The 20,314-nt window shown below is 37.6% G+C and overlaps 1 protein-coding gene across 1 annotated transcript; it reads left to right on the plus strand.

Annotated features, from left to right (window-relative positions):
- The first annotated feature begins 729 nt into the window (after positions 1-729).
- On the plus strand, positions 730-2,669 carry LOC133816405 (probable LRR receptor-like serine/threonine-protein kinase At1g56140). The gene is made up of 5 exons (XM_062248924.1): positions 730-895; positions 1,027-1,207; positions 1,298-1,448; positions 1,540-1,924; positions 2,632-2,669. Exons 1-5 carry the CDS (start codon positions 730-732, stop codon positions 2,667-2,669), a joined length of 921 nt encoding a protein of 306 aa, XP_062104908.1.
- The last annotated feature ends 17,645 nt before the right edge of the window (positions 2,670-20,314 follow it).

Consider the following 20,314-nt stretch of genomic DNA (forward strand, 5'->3'; position numbering starts at 1 on the left):
ATGTTGGCTAAGGTGTTTACTTCACAGTTGACCTTTCTAGCCTCTATGAACTGTCTTCAGAATGAAGAGGAAAGCTGGTGCCATGAGTGAATGGACCCTGGTTTGTGTTTCTTCAACCATTCTTCTGCCGGACCTGTCAAGTTTAACGGGAATACATGGCATTTCCCATCCTCGGCGTTGCCATCATAAGACATTATGGTAGGTATCTTGAAGTCTCAAGGCAATAGGGCTTCACCTATGTGGGGAACACATGGTTCCCCATCCTCGTCCTCCGAGTCATAGTCCCGACCTTGTCTTCGGGCCATCCTAAGCATAATTTCTTTCAAGCTCTCCAATTCTGGACGGAGAGGGTCGCATTCTTGATTGACATTCTATGCCAGGTGTTCTCTCTTCCGAGCATTAAGATCGTTTTAGAGGTCTGGCTGAATTTTCGTTCTGGGGTTGTTCCTGGAGGCTGCTATACCCCTACGAGCATTTAAAAAATCTCCCAAGTTTGGTTGACCTTGGTGGCAACCACTATCCTCAGGATACCCTACTTTGGTTTCCCCATCAGACTAGATGTTTTCGTTGTTAACTGAGATGTTGAAGCCTTGATCTCAGTGAATGGAAACATTCCTTCGGCTAACCCCAAGGCACTACACCAAAAACTACTTTCTACAACACATAATTATAAGTCTTTTGAAAATGTATTATAATATATATTATGTAAAAGTTGTGAAGCAACTGTCTATGACTTCTCATCAAGGAAAGAGCCAGTTTGTGACTGAAATTGCCACAATATCTGTTGTCCAACACCGAAACTTGATCAAATTGCATGGATGTTGTATTGAGGGAGGCAAACAGCTTCTTGTTTACGAGTCTCTGGAAAATAAGAGTCTTGATCAAGCACTTTTTGGTATGAAAATAATACTCATGATGCTTATACAATTACATGTACTAAACAAGGCTAATAATGTCTATGTCTAGCATGATCAGGGAACAATAGCTTGAAGCTAGATTGGTCAACACGTTTCGACATTTGTTTAGGTATAGCAAAAGGTCTAGCTTTTCTTCATGAAGAGTCACAGCTAAGAATCGTCCATAGAGATGTGAAGGCAAGCAACATTCTGCTAGACTCTAATCTGAATCCTAAAATATCAGATTTTGGTTTGGCCGAGCTTTATGATGACAATAAGACTCACATTAGTACTCATGTTGCTGGAACAATGTAAGCTAATTTATCATTGAAGACATTTAGTCACCCTACTTCTATGCATGATCATCTAACAAAAAATAACCATGGATGATGATGATGCAGTGGCTATCTTGCACCAGAATATGCCATGCGCGGACATCTTACAGAGAAAGCTGACATGTTTGCTTTTGGTCTTGTGGCGCTAGAGACTATAAGTGGCAGGCCGAACTCTGCTCCTAATTTGGAAGAAGAACAAATATATCTTTTTGAATGGGTACATAATTCCTTACTATTCAATGTATATGTTTTAGCTATGGATTCACAACACAACAAGGCCCAATTCTAACTAATTTGTGCTTCTCTAGGCTTGGAACTTACAAGAACAAAACAATGAAGGTGATCTTGTGGATTCAGAGTTATCCGAATTCAATGAAGATGAAGTGAGAAGACTCATAAGAGTAGCTCTTTTATGCACTCAAACATCACCAACATCAAGGCCATCAATGTCTAGAGTTGTGGCAATGCTTTCAGGAGATATTGAAGTAAGCACTCAAATCTCAAGGCCTAGTTACTTGGCTGACTGGAGTTTGGATATTCTAAGCAGCATATTAAGTGATGTTGTAACTATAGGAACTGATTCTACCTACTATGATTCGCCTGCTAGTACGAGCATGGTGGGGGATACATTTCCATCGCCTGCCAAAGGCACCACTCGTCCAATTCTTCAAAGCTACAAGTCCAAAGGCTTTGGTGTGCTGACATTTGGAAGATCATGAATTCCTACTTTTACTTTTGAATATGCAACTGTTTAAGACTATTTTGTTGACTATAATTAGGCAGTGTTGAATATCTTAACACTTTTGGATTGTTTTTAAGATAATCTTGAATGTATTTTGACACAATTATTTGGTTATATGTGTTATGAACCATATAATTGGTACTAAAAAATATATTTGTACAATGTTAAGGGTGTCTTAAGTATATTAAATGAAGCAGGTTTGAATTAAAGCAATAAAAAATGATTATAATGTACAGGTTTATATAATAATAATTCAAGCTTATCCAAATATTAGAATAATACAAAAAATGTGTTATTATATCTTTTACAATAACACTAGTTTATAAGCATAAAATTATGTTATGCAAACTATTTTCTATAATGCAGAAAGTGTGTTATTATAAAGTGTATCATAACACAACTTTATGAGTACAAAAAAGTGTTATATAATCTATTTATAAATAGCATAATGAAATACTTATCTAACTATTAAAATAACACAACAAAAGTGTTACCGTAGGCTATACCATAACACATGTCTATAACTATGGAAAAGTGTTATGCAAAGTGCTCCGACCTACTATAACACTGCTTTCGTCAACACATCAAAAAGTGTTATGGTATATATTTGATAATACTTTCTCGGTCTTATTGAAATTTTTTTTTTTTTTTTTTGTAGTGGGGCCTTGGGTCTTGCAAGGTTGGCGAGGTGCTTAGGGGACACCTCCTCCAGGCCTGGCGTGGCCTGTCTCGGCGTGTCTAGGCAGAACGCCTGCGACACCCCGAGCACTGGCGGCTTATCGATGTCCTCAGGCACCCTCCCCCTTCTTCTTGCTTGCTGGCCTAGGGGCCTTGTTGTGTTTGGGGGCTCGATGAACCTTCTTCTACCATGGAGCAAGGTTGTCATTGACTCTATCCATGCCATGCCCTTGCAGCGTAGGTGGGGTTCCAACTCCAGCTGGGTGCGTAGGTGGCACACCAGCTGGCGGATCTTGCACCACAGCAGCAGGGAGCTCGGGAGGCACACCTGCTGCGTTAATAGGTGGCAATCCTTCTGGGTGCACAAGTGGCACACCAGCTGGCTTCCTAGACGATACTTCACCATGATGGTCCACTCGTAGCCCTTGAGCCACCAGAGTGGCCTTCATGGCGTTAATCATCTATTGCAGGGCAACAATATTCCCCTTTTGGGTGTCGAGTTTTTGTTGCTAGGTAGCCACCTGGTCGCGGAGTACCGCCACCTCTGGTGGATCCTTTGCATCCATCGACTGAGGATAACCCTCCTTGTAGTACTCGTCATTGCCTTTGTCGTCTATGCCTTCGTAATCGGCGTTTTCGTCATAATCCTCCTAGACCATTTTCGGGAAGTCTTGTGGAGGTGAACGACTAGTTTCTCCACCCTCAGCTCTGGTGAGAGGAGCTGTGTCATCTGGTGTGTTCCATCTAGTGGTCACCATGGTCATTTTTCTTCAAGCTTTCTTCAAGCTCTTAATTAAAGCACCAAAATGTTGACTACCTTTTTCACTATCAACCTAATCTAAGAAATTGACATAAATTAGAAGAAAATAACATAGAGATTTTACGTGGTTAAGCCTATAAAATAGCCCTAGTCCACGAGTCTTTGGTATAAATGAGTTTGAAGCTTGTTTGAGCCAACTTCAATGGAGTCTCAAGCAGCGTATATATTTCCCTAAGTTTACAATTACTTAACTAGCCAAAATTCTGAACCCTTTACAAAGAGATACCCCAGCCCTATCTATAGAGGCATGGGTCATTAATGGCCTCAATGAACATTTAATACACATTCCCCCATTATTTGGGGAGTAAACTGCTAATTAACTACATATGGATGCACTAACAAAGACCATTGGCATAGGCGGATTGTACGGGACCCATTTTGTAGAAAGATGCCCACCAACTTCATGGGGAGCGGGTATTTTATCGTGTCAGGATACGATGCACGTTTGCCCATGCCAAGCGACATTGTGGGATATATCGATTGTCGAGGGTATGAACTCAACACCACTAATCAAGGCTTGCCAAAAGTAGTCAGATGATCTAGTGGGCCATAGCTGCAGTAACTAACACCTGACAACAACTCTTGGTTTGAAGACAAGAATCCTAAACTTGGGACATTGACAAATGAAGAGAGTGATGACCATCTGAATGGTCCTTGGGGCATAGCCTCACTTGGAGTCATCCATACCGTGGGGATGGATCATTGGACATGGTCTCACCTTAAGACATTCCTGCCTCGAGGACAGAGCTCGGGGCGTGGCCTCACTTTAAAGTACCCATTCCTTGGGGATGGGTCACTGGACGTGGCCTTGCCTTGAGACATCCGCGACTCGAGGATAGACCTTGTGGCATGGCCTCATTCTAATACATCTGTGTCAGGTATGGTCAAAGTACGAAACCTCATTAGTGCTCGAGGTGCTTAATTACTCCTTTAACGAATGTCGCGCCTCCTCTGGTAAAAACACAGACAACACAAATTATTGTGAATAAATTGTCTACACTTAATATTGTATTGCTGGAACAATTCCTTGTTGGTGCCATTATAGCCAAGTTACCTCCTTCTTGGAGAGGCTATAGAAAGAAAATTATCTATAGAAATGAAGATATTTCTTTGGATGAAATTATCAAACACTTGAGAATTGAGGAGGAATCTCATTCTAGAGAGATGAATGAGAAGTCCAATATAGAGACTTCTAAGGGAAATGTGGTGGCTAACCCTCCTAAAAAAGGCAAAGGAATTGGTAAGAATAAGGGAAAGGGTCAAAAACCTTTAGGGCCCAAGAAGAATGAGAGATAATTCAAAGGTTCCAAGGGACCTTGCTTTGTGTGTGGCAAGAATGACCACTTTGTTAGAGATTGTAGGTTCAAGAGGAACCAAAACAATGAGGCAAGAGTTAATTCAACCCAAGATGAGCTAGTGGCAACACTAAGCGAAGTTAATGCCATTCATGGAAAGGTGAGTAGGTGGTGGTATGATACTTGTTGCACCATTCATGTTACCTATGATAAAACTCTTTTTAAGACCTTTGAATCTTTGAAGGAAGGGCATGAGATACAAATGGGTAATGAGAAAATGTCCAAGGTTGAAGGAAAGGGAGCCATTGATTTATTCTTAACATCCGGGAAGAAGGTTCTACTCACCAATGTTTTTTATCTACTGGAAATGAGTAGAAACCTTGTGAGTGGAAATTTTATTGGTATACTTTGTTGGGGTTTTATGCCCTAATTAAAACCCAAATTCTTTGTAATCTCATTTTATTATCAATAAAAGAATAGAAATCATTTTTTGACTTGGTCAATCACTTTGCTCACATGTTTTATTTTCATGATTATTTGTTTAATATAAAATTCTATTAAATCCCGAGCATATAGCTAATCTTATTTATAGTGACGTAATCACAGTGGAATATAAATATGATTATATGTTCAAAATAAGTTAGTCCTAAGATTAGTCAGTGTACTGGATTTACACTGACTTGCCAATCTACAATATGATCTACTTACACATTACAATGTTATGTTCTTTCCAGAACATTAGCAAAGTAGATAAGATCGGATGTATTTGTTACATCGGACAGGACCGATATTGACAGTTGATAAGATAAGTAAACATACCGTTATTATCTATTCTAGTCATATCATATAGTTGACCATAGGTCAATTCAATCTCAATTCTGAGTGGTTAGTATTCTAACTGATTGTATTATTTGAGTTCTTTGACTTGTTCGTTACCAGCTTACCTTACGGACTAGCCCATACTTACATCTTGGGAACTCGGTAGTATAATTGAGTGGGAGTGTTAATCATAGATATGAACATCTATAGCTTCTGATGAAGAAGTGAAACAATGGTTTCCTTTTAGTTTGGTTCAAGGTGTTAAATGATAGAGATCTCATTTCAATAATTAAATTAGTTTACTGAAATATCATTTACAAGGAACTAAGTGTTTTAAGGATAAAATACAATGAGGGGTAAAACGGTATTTTAGTCTCATCTCATTGTAGACCGTCTATAGAGGATTGAGTGACAATTATGGTTATAACAATGGATAATTAATAACGTATCTATATTTGTTATAGAGCGTTCTATGAATTCAAGAGTGCAATTCCAAGTCTATAGTGGAGTCACGAGGAATTAATAAGTTAGTAAATTTATTTGTTAGATTTATGATAACTTATTGGAGCTTAATTTCATAGGCCCATGGTCCCCATTGTACCTTGGATAAAATCATCTAGATAGTCTCAATTAATTGATTTAATTATCAATTAGAATTATCAAAGTTGACCAGGTCAATTTTGGATAGTTTCACAGAGTTGTGTAATTTTGAGAAGAAAAGAGAAATTATGGCAGATTTATTAATTAAGATAAATTGCTATCTAAATTAATAAATAAATTTAAATCAAGGTTCAAATTATAAATAATTAATTTGATAAAGGATTTAAATAATTATTTAATTAATTAAATCAATAGAAAATAATACAGGCCTTGATTTTAAGTCCAATGGGCTTATAATCAAATGGGAAATTTCACGGGCCTATAGCCCATGATAATTTCGACCTAGGGCTTCAAAATGGCTATTATTTTATTGATTTTTTAATTAAATTAAATGGCCTAATTAAGTCTATAAAAGGAGTGCTTCGAGAGAAGTCAAAAAGAAGTTTGATAAGTCTTAAGTCAGATTTTCTAATAGTTTTAGATTCTCTCTAAACACAAGTCCTTTTCTAAGCCTCTTTGTTATTTTCTCTTCTTCTCTCTATATCTATCTCATGTGTTGAGAATTTCCCACACTAGTCTAGGTGGTTCTAAGGATACATTGGAAGATCGTGAAGAAAATAGAAGATCGGTTCAGTTTCTTGATAATACTCTGCGACAGAAAGGATACAAGAGTTAGAGAAACTGAAGGAAGGACTCTTAATTCTGCTGCGTATACTGTAAGTATTCTATTCTTTGTTTCTCTTTGAATTCAATTTTAGAAACATGTTTTAGGCTATCTCGTATTAATTTGTTTAATATTAGATATACATGAAAATAAATAAAGATCTTGTATAAGCTTTTTCCAACATACTAGGAATCAAGGTTGTGATAGATTCCAACAAGCTTATTTTGTCAAAAGACAATGTTTCTGTTGGAAAGGGATATGCTTGTGATGGCATGTTCAAACTTTGTACTTTAATTGACAATGTGCACAATAAAGTTTCTTCTTCTTCTTCTTCTTCTTGTTATATGCTTGACTCAATTAATTTGTGGCATGTTAGACTTGCACATATATGATTTAGGACAATTCAAAGGGCTATCAAATGTGGATTAATATATTGTGATAATGTTGAGCATGATAAATGTTAATTGTGTGTTAAAATCTAAAATGGTAAAGAAACATTTTCCTAGTGTTGAAATAAACTCTATGTTTTTAGATTTGATACATAGTGATTTATGTGAACTTAATGGAATGTTGACTAGAGAAGGAAGTAGATATTTCATTACTTTCATTGATGATTGTTCTACTTTCACATATGTATATTTGTTTGATAATAAAGATGAAGCATTTGATGTGTTTAAGGTTTATAAAGCGTAAATTGAAAATTAATTTGAAAGGAAATTTAAAGTGCTTAGAAGTGATAGGGGTGGTAAATATTTTTCATATGAATTTAACTTGTTTTGTTCAAATCATGGAATAATTCATGAATGTACAACCCCTTATACTCGACAACAAAATGGTATAGAGGAAGGAAAAAATATAATATTTATTGAGATGGTTAATGCTATGCTACTACACTCTAAGTTGAATTTTAGTTTGTGGGGGTGAAGCCTTGCTATATGCTTGTCATATTTTGAATCGTGTTTCCATGAATAAAAATAATATCTCTCCATATGAATTATGGAAATGAAAGAAACCAAACATTGGTTATCTTAAAGTGTGGGGGTGTCTTGTTTATTGCAAGAGCACTGATGCTAAAAGGACCAAGATGGGTACAAGGGCTATAAGATGTGCATTTGTGGGTTATGCCCAAAATAGCAAATCTTATAGATTATTAGACTTGGAGTCTAATATAACAATTGAATCAAGAAAGGATGAGTTCTTTGAGAACATCTCATGCGATGACAACAAGTTAGAACCAACTCAAATTAGAGAGCCTCAAGAGGAGACTCCTAAAATAGTTAGTGAGCAACCTCAATTGCCTAGAAGGAGCTAAAGGCTCAAAGATTTAGGATAAAGTGAGAAGTGTTCTCAAATAGTGACACTATACCTTGTTGAATGTGATAATGAGGAAGTTACTTGGAAACATCCAATAGTACTTTAAATAGAAGATGATCCCAAAAATTTCAAAGAATCAATGTCCTCAAGAGACTCCGCTTTTTGGAAGGAGGCAATTAATGATGAAATGGCTTCAATTATGTCAAACCACACTTGAGAATTGATTGACATTCCAAAGGGGTCTAAACTAATTGGGTGAAAATGGGTATTTAGAAAGAAATACCACACCAATGGCACCATACAAACCTTCAAGGCTAGGTTAGTAGCCAAAGGTTTCAAACAAAGGGAGGGAATAAATTACTTTGACACATATGCGCTGGTAGCAATAACTACTTCTATAAGATTTTTGTTTGATTTATCGCCTATATATAACATGTATGTTCATCAAATGGATGTCAAAACAACATCCCTAAATGGGGATCTCGAGGAGGAGGTCTATATGGAACAACCAGAGGGTTGTGTTCTTCAAGGAAATGAACATAAAGTGTGTAGACTTGTCAAATCATTATATGGTTTGAAACAAGTTCAAAAACAATGGCATGAGAAGTTTAATAAAGTCATTATTTCTAATGAATTTAGACACAACAATGGAGACAAGTACTTATACTCTAAGACTAGTGGTGACTATGTCATACTTGTGTGCCTTTATGTAGATGATATGATGATTTTGAGTAATGACAAGAAAGGAATAATAGAAACGAAGAGGTTTCTATCTTCTAACTTTAAAATGAAATACCTTGGAGAGTTGGATACCATTCTAGGTATCAAAGTTAGAAGGAATAGTGGGGGTTTTATGTTGAGTCAAACCCACTATGTTGAGAAAGTTCTCGACAAATTCAGTCATCTCAAAATCAAAGAGGCACATACACCATTTGATTCAAACATGAAGTTGAAAAGAATGGAGGTAGAGTGGTGACTCAATTGAAATATGCAAGTGCAATAGGAAGCCTAATGTCATCACTCATTGCACACGAGCGGATATTGCATATGCAATTAGTGAACTTAGTAGGTTTACTAGCAATCCAAGTATCAAGCATTGGAAAACTATTGAGAGAGTTCTTGGTTATGTTAAGGGTACCAACGACTATAGTATTCACTATACAAACTTTTCAAAGATACTTGAAGGATATTCCAATGCTAATTGGATATCGAGAGTTGGAGATAATCTCTCCACCATAGGTTGGGTGTTTACTCTTGGAGGAGGTGCAATCTCATGGGGCTCCAAGAAACAAATTTGTATATCACACTCAACTATGGAGGCAGAGTTTATAGCTTTGGTGGCAACCAACAAAGAGGTCAAGTGGCTTAGGAATCTCATGATGGATATTCCTTTAACCGCGGATAAGATATCACCAATTTCAATATATTGTGATAGCCAATCTGCACTTGATAGAGAATATAATAGTGTGTATAATGGAAAGTGCAGAAATATTAGTCTAAGACATGAATATGTGAGACAATTGATTCAAGGTGGAATCATATCGATCTCATATGTTAAGAGAAGAGAACTTAGCGGATCCATTTACAAAACCTCTTGTGAGATGGTTAGTAATTTCTACTTCAAACAGGATGGGATTGAAACTCCTAGTATAATGGATTCACCAATGATGACAACCTAGCTCTAAACTTGTACAAATCAAGGAAAATAGTTCAATGGGTAAAAAAAAGTCATTGACAAGTGAATAGTTTCAACACTAAAATTTATGATGAGTTCCATCTGAGATGGTTAGTGTTGGTTGCTACCGAGTTAGGGTTAAGCCTAGGGATTTTAATGAAGTTCAGTTGAGTGTAACAAGCATCTATATATGTAACAAAGATGATGTAACAACTTAACCTATGTGGACTTAGAGGTGGTGTCACCTCTCATGGGAGTTGGAGTTTCACCCCGAAAAGTTCATGAAGAGATGAGCACATGGCCATGATACTGCTACGTGAGAAAGTGGGAAAATAAAAGATGTGGTGGAGGTGTGTGAGGTATCACCAGTTTTATCATATGGAATCCTTGGTTTAAGCTTTTAAGCAACTAATGATTTTGATAGGACTTTGTGGTATTTTCACTAAGGTAAAGTTCAAACCGAAATGCACTTTATTTGATGCACCAAAATTGTTTTAAGCTAGAGAATGAGGCTTGTATTTAACCAAGTGGGGAATTGTTATGATTTGTTAAGTACAAAAGATAAGTGTTAATATACAAGAAAAGTATAAACACTTAGTAAATTTCACATAGTGAAGATGTGAAATTTGAGCTTCAATTGTAGGCACTTTTAAAATGTGTTTTTGGGTCCAAAGTGATGCATGAAGGTATCTAAGGGTTCCCAAATTTTTTTGTAGAATTTAGAGCATTTTGAGGGCCTTTTGGAAGTATCCAAAAATAGAGAGGGTGGTGATACATCGCAACCCAAGAGGCATAGCATCGCCTGATGCTTGGAGTTTCAAAAAACCCTAACAGGCGATGTATCATCTGCATGTAGGTGACATATCACCTAGCAGGCGACACGTCGCCTACTATAGTATGTACAAGTTACATGAAATGCTCTTAATGAAGTGTTTTACAAGTCTAATCATATTTATTAGTCAAAATAGTGTTTTGGAAGACTTGATCACTCTTTTCAATCTCTGTTTACCCTCTCTCTTTCTCTTTCTCCAAGAATCTCTAGTTTTCTCCAAGAAATCTCAAAGAAAGTGCTTGACCTTAAGAGTTTAAGGCTTGTTCAATCTCAATCCTCATTTCCTCTTAGAAAAAGCCTTAAGCATCCATGCTGGCTAGGAAATAGAGTATTAGGATAGCATTTTAAAACATGTATAAGCCTTGGATTTGTGATTTTGCTTTGTTCTAAGCCTTAGCTCAAATTGGTGGTTTTTGCTAATGGTTTTGAAGCTTCATCAAGGTTGAAGAAGACCATTAATGTAGATGGGTTCGCAAGTTCTTTCTTAATTCTTTATTAGTCTCTATCAATCAATTTTTTTGTGTAGATTCTAAATTTTGAGGTGGTGTTATCTCACTCTCCTCCAACACATATTGTGCTACATTATAACATATAACATAGGCACACCATTGGAATAATATTAGATTGCAATATTTTGAATACAATATTGTAAATGAACTTAACTTTGTGGTCATTTTCTACATTCATTGACACACTGTTAAACATGTGTGTTATCCAAAAAACTGGCATAGATGACGTGGCAAGTGATTCCTGGACACGTGGCTGACACTTGGAGGGACTCTGCTAGGATATCGACCAAAAGACACATTATAAGCAGTAGACGGCCTAGTCTTACCTGCGACCAGTCTGGTCGATGGTTCCGCATGTAACGTGATATTACTATAAAGATCTTTGTAAATCCCGAATTTGGCTCACACAATCTCCTGGATATCCGATTATTTAGGAGAGAATATCTGTAACAAATTCATGTAATCCCCCTTGAGCCTATAAATAGAGAAAGATCACTCAAGGAAGGGACTTTTGGCTTTTCGAATTATTTGATACTAGAGTAATTCTATCTGAAAGATTGTATTATTCTTCGGAGGTTAGTGAAACTCATTGAACCTAGTTCTTTGATCACCCCTTTGATTCTCACATCAATAAAAATCTAAGTGGACGTAGGTTATTACCAGATCCTGGGGCCGAACCACTATAAAATATTGTGTTCCTATTACTTTCGTCATTACGTTCTTTTCAACGCATTCATCTACATCAAGCATATTTCGACTCCGTGTCAGTTGCCCAAAATCCGAGTCAACAATGTGCTTCTTAAGTGCTTGTATATTAATATTATACATTTTATGTTTGTGTGGACAATGAAGAATTATTATTGGTTTAATTTGTGTTTTGAGTCATACAGTATGTCTAATTTTCTCTGGAGTAGTGGCTATTTCATATTTAGTTTTACAATTAGTTAAGAATGTTTGTTATGCTAATGGGGTTAGTGCTTCATCTTCTATTTTCATGGTTGTTTCTTTATGCTAATTTAAGTTTGTCATCGACTTTGAAATATATATACTACATAGCCTATAAATTTCTTCTATACTTCTTTATCTTGGTAAGCTTGAGGCGTTATTTATAGAGATTGTAAAATTACTCTTTATTTAAGGAAACGTTTTACTCTTTTAGTTTGGTTGTAGCCAGTTCTTGACTTGACAAATTAATCCAATACTTTGCTATAGTCGATGTTTGACTTGCTACCACAGTATATTTTGATGGTGTTTCTACAAATGCCTTTTTCCAGGCAAAATTCTAACAAAGTTGCTCTTGTTTATGTAAGTGCACAAGTTGAGTTATATATTTTTATTGGTTATTGGCTGATTTTATATGTAAACATGTTTAATTATTTCTTTTAGAAATGGGACTTGACAACTACCTTATTGAGTTTTAGTTCCATTTCTGAGGTATATGTTTCGCTTCAGTTTATATCTTTATAAAATTTGAGTGATAAGATTATTGCTTTATGTATTGATCATGAATTTTTCTTGCTTCATAGGTATGGGAGTTGTTAACGGCACAACAAAAAATGGTTTTTGCGTCTGTAACGTCTATGGAGTGCCTGTGTTGGTCATGAAGTCTGCATCTCTGCTTCTTATGGTTGGAGTTTAGGTATTTATTATGGTCATCAATCTTTTAGTCTAATTTTTGTATATTTGTACAATGTATTATATATGTAAATTTGTATAGATCTGAGTGTTTTATATTTGTGTATATATATCGTATAATGTATTTATTGTAAATTTGTACAGATCTGAGTATGATTTGTCACAGATCTATAGATTGTAAATTTATTGATATATATTAGTGATATTAACTGTATTTTTTTTATTTATGACTAGTAATTTTGATATTGGTTCTATTCAATTTGGTGTTCGATTTCAATAGTTGTGAGGGTCCTACAAGTTAATATGAAAAAAAATACATGTTAATATGCTACAAAAAAAACAGAACACCACAACTCGGTTGTAACAAAACTGATTTGTGATGCAGAACACCACAGGTCGGTTGGACAACCGACCTACCATGTTGTACACCATAGGTCGGTTTGGCGCCAACCTACCTACCATATTTTTACATGGTAAGTCATTGCATGGGATGTCAGATCCAAACCGACTTATAAACATTTATAGGTCAATTTTTAACATACTTCTCATGCAATTTTTGTAGTAGTGACACAATGAGGTGCAAAACACTTAAAAGTTTTCACTTAAGCTAAAATGAACATATGAGATTGTGTAGTAGGCATTTAAAAGTGACTTTTATGGGTCTAAAGTGATAAATGGGGGTATCTAAAGACTCCCAAAAAGTTTAGTAGCATATGGAGCAATTTTAGCACCATTGGGAGGTTCAAAAGTCATAGGGGGTGACGATACGTCGCCTCCTAGGAGTCGTTGCACTGCCTAAATGCGAAGGGGCTCAAAAGCCCTAGCAAGCGATACATCGCCTGGCAGATGATACATTTCCTGCATGCATGTGAAGTATCACTTGACGTGTCCGTACAAACACGTAAAATATCCTCCAAATTATGAGTTAATTATCTCTAATCCTATTGGTTAGACCTTGTAACGGCCTACTTCCTTAGAGTCGTTACTAAGTGAGTTAAAAAAATGTGCCACTAACTCGCTAATCGAGGTTTTAGGTTAAAAGTGTGATTAAATAGAAACAAAACTCATTTAATAATATTATTAATTATAAAACCTGGACATTCATTGAAACGTTGGAAAGGCTATACAATTGGGATCCCAAAATACTGTTTAGGAAATACTTTACCACCCAATAGTACAAGTATGGTCGACCAAGGTGACAAAACAACAAATACATTACATTTTCCCCAAAATCACCCTGGCCGTGGCAGCCAGGCAGGCCGAACATGTACTCGTCGCTCCACGCTCTCCGTACTCATGGTTGGTCGACCTTACCCTTGCCCTTACCTGCACCATAGAGCACCCGTGAGCCGAAGCCCTGCAAGAAAACTTAACATAAAACATATAATACAGACATGATAATTCACAGTATATAACAAAATAGCCACCGGGCTAAGCACATAGCGGCCAACACTGTCCCAAGCGCTATACCATTCCCTGAGTTCGCGGTCTTTACCGAGAGGGTGACTGCGGCACCCTAGGAGGGTCTCGCCCTAACAGATTGCATTCCGCGTGCTCAACGCCGATCCTGGCTCCTTGCTGTTCACAACCCCTTCGCTGATCATCACAAATATGCGTCACATACCATAATATTGATAGATATTTAAACGCATACTAAACATAAACATTAGGGCTACACTTTGTAATTCAAACAATAGGGCCATGCCCTGCAATACAAACAATAGGGCCACACCCTACTCTACGGGTACAACAGTTCTCTTACTTTTCATCTGAGTGCTAGAAGTCAGGCGAGCAATCACGACTTCCAATAACGATCCTCTATTGACTCCCAGCGGTAACCTAGTCACACACCACAAGTAACATTCTCATTACTACCCGATTTTAAAATTGATCCTCAGAACCAATCCTGTGCTCTCGGGACCTCCCATTTCCTCACACGGGGTGGTGAAATCGTCCCCCGAGCTCCCTGGGCCTAAACCCTTAAAACACAAATTTAAGGGCCCTGAAAATGACCTAGCGTCGCGGCTCAGCCATTCAGGCACCGCGACACCTAGAACAGCGCCGCGGCACCCTGCCCTGAATCATCCCAGGGCCACGACGCTCCTACGTGAACCCAGAAAATTGGGTTTTTCCCCCAGCCAAAACTCACCCAAGCCATGCCCCAAGTTTACCTAAGTCCCAAAGGATCCCAAAACTCCAAATAACACAACATACTCAACACATATGCATCAAAGCTCAATCCAAACTCACACCTAAACTCAATTTCAATCAATGGTTTAAAATTCTATAAAAACTTAAACCAAACTAGAAACTTTTCAAAATTTGATGGAATCATTACCTTTAGATCAGAATTCAACCCTAGGCTGCCTCCAATGCCACTCCAAGCTTCAATCCTCAAATTCCCAAGCTTAAGTTCCTCAAAACTTCATCCCAAAACCCAAATTCATAAATTAACTTCACATTCCGCAAGAACAACATAAAAGACCTAAACCACATAATACCTCTTCTTAAATTTCAAGATTCCTAGGTGAATGGCTGCTAATCTCTTCCTGAATTCTAATTTCACTCCCAATTTCCTTCAAAAATCCAGCTGCCTAGTCTTGTGCTCTTCTCCTCCTTCTTGAACACTTGAACGAAAGGACCCTGGAACTCTTGAGAAGCCTAGAACGTAAAGACTAACTTCAACTGTGGGTTCATCTAGTTTATAGCCTAAAGGACCATTCCACCCCTCCTTCTAACTCATTTATTTACTAAACCTCAAGGGCAACCTAGTCCTTTCATTCTTTACACAAAAATACCACCTTTTACTTATTATTTCAGTAACAACACCAACCTCAAGTTACTTGTAGTTACCAATCCCACAACTAAACGCCAAATTCGTGACTCTCTACTAACACTGCGGGACAGGATCTCGTCATGCTGGAAACACCGCACATAGCTCAAAATTATACCCTCAACGAGTTCAAATTACAAATATGCCCCTAATAGCCAAATGGGGCCCACATGCATAGTTAATTCACCTAAACAAGCATTTCTAATCATATAATCATTATATTCACATATTCACTTTATTAAATCAATTATTGCCCTCCCGACACACTAATTAAGGCCCCAAGCCTTATTAGCAAATTTGGGATGCTACAACTATCCCCTCCTTACATAAATTTTGTCCTCGAAATTTCCTGAATAACTCGGGATACTGATCCCGCATATCTATCTCAAGTTCCCAAGTCGCCTCTTCTGCTTTGTTGTTTCTCCACAGAACTTTTACTAAGGCGATGGTCTTGGTCCACAAGACTTTATCCTTTTGGTCGAGAATCTGAACTGGCTTCTCTTCATATGATAAATCTTGATCCAGTTTCAAGTTCCCATAACTCAACACGTGCGTAGAATCTGATACATACTTCCAGAGCATGGATATGTGAAACACATTGTGAACCCCTGCTAGAGCTGGAGGAATCGTCAATCTGTAAGCTACCTCTCCAATCCATTCCATAATATCAAAGGGACCAACAAACGTAGGGCTCAACTTGTCCCGAACACCAAACCGTTTCACCTCTCTCAAGGGAGAAACACATGGTCACCAACTTGAAACTCTACGCTTCTGCGTCTCAAGTCTGGGTAACTCTTCTGGCGACTCTGGGAGGTAAGCATTCGAGCTCTAATCTTTTCAATCGCCTCAATGGTCCTCGAAACAATCTCAGGACCAAGATACCTTCTCTCACCCATCTCATCCCAATGGATAGGTGACCTACACTTCCTCCCATATAACATCTTGTACGAAGCAATCCAATAGTGGCTTGATAACTGTTATTGTACGAAAACTCAATCAAAGGGAGATACTTACTCCAAGATCCCAAAAATTCCAACATAGAGGCTTGTAACATATCCTACAGTATTCGAATTGTCCTCTTACACTGCCCATCTGCCTGGGGATGATAAGCGGTACTAAACCGAAACTGTGTGCCCATAGTTTCTGCAGGCTCTCCCTAAACGTGGAGGTGAAGGTGGGGTCCCTGTCGGATACTATCGACCTCAGAGCCCCATGTAATCGTACAATTTCCTTCACATACAATTTAGCATACTGCTCAACTGTATAAGTTGTCCTAATAGGCAAAAAGTGGGCTAACTTGGTGTACCTATCCACAATCACCCACACTGAATCATGTTCTCCACAATTTTTGGCAATCCAACCATGAAGTCCATGGTGATATCCTCCCATTTCCACTCTGGAATCCCTAGTGGCTGCAACAACCCTGCTGGTCTCTAATGTTCAGCTTTTACTTGCTGAAAAGTCAAACACTTGGCCACATATTCCACCACACCCCTCTTCATTCCCGGCCACCAATACAAAGTTCTCAAATCTTGGTACATATTAGTGGTGTGAGACTCATCTAAAATATCTCGTCGGATACTGGAATCCAATGGAACACAAATCCGACCCTTGTACTTTAGTAGTCCTATCTCCAAAATAGAAAAGTCTATAGCCACTCCGGCTAAGACACTCTCTTTGTGCTCTCTCAACAGGGGATCCTCCCCTGTGCCACATGCGGTCTAGCTTTGAGACGGCACACCTTTTAAAAAATGTCACATGCGGTCTAGGTAGTATGTCTCCAGAAAGGATTTAGGTAAGAAGTTGGTAGAGTTGAATAGCTTATCATATAACACACATTTTCATAAACGCATAGAGTTGAATAGCTTATCATAGAACACACGTTTTCATAAACGCGCGATTCACACCGCTCAACAACATCGTTCTGTTGCAGAGTCCTTGGGGCAGTTTCTTTAGAAAATTCTCCAAGTTTAATTAAATGATCTTGGTTATGATTATCCAAATATCCTCCACCCCTATGAGATCACACAATCTTTAACGTTTTACCTAATTTGTTTTTAAAGCCATATCAATGAATTCTTTGAACTTTTTAACAAATTCTCATAATTTCTATGCTTTAGGTGCTTACATGAGTCTCTAGAGCAATCATCGATAAAGGTGACAAAATACTCATAACCACCCCTCGCTTGAACATTCATTTTTCCCCAGACATTTGAACATACTAGCCCTAGTGGTTCTTTAGCTCTATCTCCTATCATAGAGAATGGATGCTTTGTCATTCTACCCTCGAGACTAGATTCACAGACAGGTAGGTCACCCTAGGTGAGTTCCCTCAAAAGCCCAACCTTTGTTAGTCTTTGAATCCTATCATAGCAAAAATGACCAAAGCAATGATGCCAAAGGTACGTCATTTCTAACATTGTTGACCTTTTGTCATTTAATGGTCCTAGACTTAGCTATCTTAAACAACTCATTATTTAGAACATAGGGTTCGTTTAGTTGTAATAGGTATAGCCCATTTTTCATACATCCACCCCACAATTCACATCTATTTAAAGAAATAGGATTTTATTACTTGTGAAAGTAACTACAAATTGTTGTTGATGTAATAAGAAAAACTAAAATTAAAATTTACACAATAAAGGGTAATATTTGGAAGTTACAAATTTGTAGCTGAATTTGTAATACCAAATATTTTACATATTTAGATATTTCTCATATATCTAAATCTTGTAACTCTCTATGATATGTTACAATATGTGATACTCTTTGTCACATTTATTTAATCTAAAATATTATATTATAAAATAATATAATATTACATTATATTGTAAAATAATATAACATTATCAACAATCATGTATGTCACATAATAGGTGCAATTTTCTTACCTCAAGCTCTTAGTGGTAACATCATGTATGTCACATATTGTAAAATAGATAAAGAATGACCCTTGATCACGATCCTGTCCTTGAGCCCTTAGTGGTAACCTAATCATAACCAAATATGAAATCCCATCACTAATGAGTAATTAAAAGGTTTCCGGACCAAGTCCTAGCCCCTCGGGACCTCGAATTCTACCAAACTGGGTAGTAGATTCGATCCTGAGCCTTAATGTTTAAAAACCCGCTCTTAAAACCATGCCTGGCCAAAAAGAAGCAGGTGGGTCGTGATCTGGCCCCAAGGGTCGCGACGTGCCTCCCAGATAGAAAGCCCCCTGTCTGGGTGCCAGGAGCAGGTCGCGACTTGTCCTTGAGGGTCGCGGCACGCTATACAGACAGAGCCTCATCAAGGCTCTGGGGTTCGCTCAGGTCGTGGCACCCAATAACACAGCCGCGACTTGACCCCGCGAACCCAGCTCCCCTGCATTTCCTTCAATCCAAACTCAACCAAAAACACTACCAAACAATCCCAAAATCAATACCAAACCTTAACACAACATTATCACCAAACCAGCAACAAAACCCAAGCTTAGAAACCCTCAAAACACTATCAAAAACCCAATTCCATGATCAAACTTCAAAGCTTATAAACAACATAAAAATAGAGGAAAACTTAAAGTTTAAGCTTAGAACCATTACCTCAACTATGAATTGAATCCCTCTAGTTGTTGCAATTAAATTCTAAACCTCAAGCTCTAGAATTCCAAGCTTGAATCCTTAACCATAGCCTCCAAAAATCCCACCGAGAGAGAGAGAGAGAGAAAGGGAATGGTCGAGAGAGATGAAAGAGAGTGCCCTGTTCTGATTTGCTTGGTTCTTTCTATAGCTTTCCCCTGGCTAAATCTATCTAATAACCTAAAATGACATAAATGCCCCTAGGGAAAACCTACTTCCTCTAAGCCACCCAAGGGCAATTTGGTCATTACTACCTACCCCGTTAATCATAATTAACGTCACATAATTCCTGTTACTCCCAATATCCTCAAATAATTACCTAATCATTTCCCATTACCCGTTCAATCCCGGTAATGTACTAAGCACCAAATTACCCCTAGGCTCACCCCAAGCCCGGTAATTAACCCCATTATGACTAAACCACTAACTTGCTTTCTAGGATCGTCTCATGCAAATATATCCACATAATAATGTGGTCTTACCCATATATCACATACACGCACATAAATATACAAATACAATCATATAATAATACAACCCACATAATCGTGCATATAATCGCATAATCACACATTAAACAAATTATTGCCCTGCTGGCCTCTTAATCCAGGCACTAAGCCATATTAAGGGATTTGGGATGTTACAGCCTCAACTGCAACATTACCCACATTACCCAAATTTCCTTGATTAACATTGTTGTTGGCACCATTATTCGCATTCTGAGCCATTCTCTCCAACCTTTTTTAGTTTTCTATTCCTCTTACAAGTATTCTCAATCTCAGGATCAATAGGCACTAGTGACACCAATCTTTAACGTCACATACACAAATTAACCCTGAAATCACGAGGCAAGCAAGGAAATATATTAACTAAAATGTCAAAGATAAGCCAAATTAGAACAAGAATCAATTATTTGATATTGATCAAATAATCCCCGGCAACGGCACCAAAAACTTGATAATGAAAATATAATGTGCAAGTATACACAATCGATTCAAGTGATATAGATAGTAAATAAGAATCGTTCTCACGGAGACTATCAATCAAGTA

The sequence above is a fragment of the Humulus lupulus genome, chromosome 1 (genome assembly GCF_963169125.1).
Source record: "Humulus lupulus chromosome 1, drHumLupu1.1, whole genome shotgun sequence".
Taxonomy (NCBI): domain Eukaryota; kingdom Viridiplantae; phylum Streptophyta; class Magnoliopsida; order Rosales; family Cannabaceae; genus Humulus; species Humulus lupulus.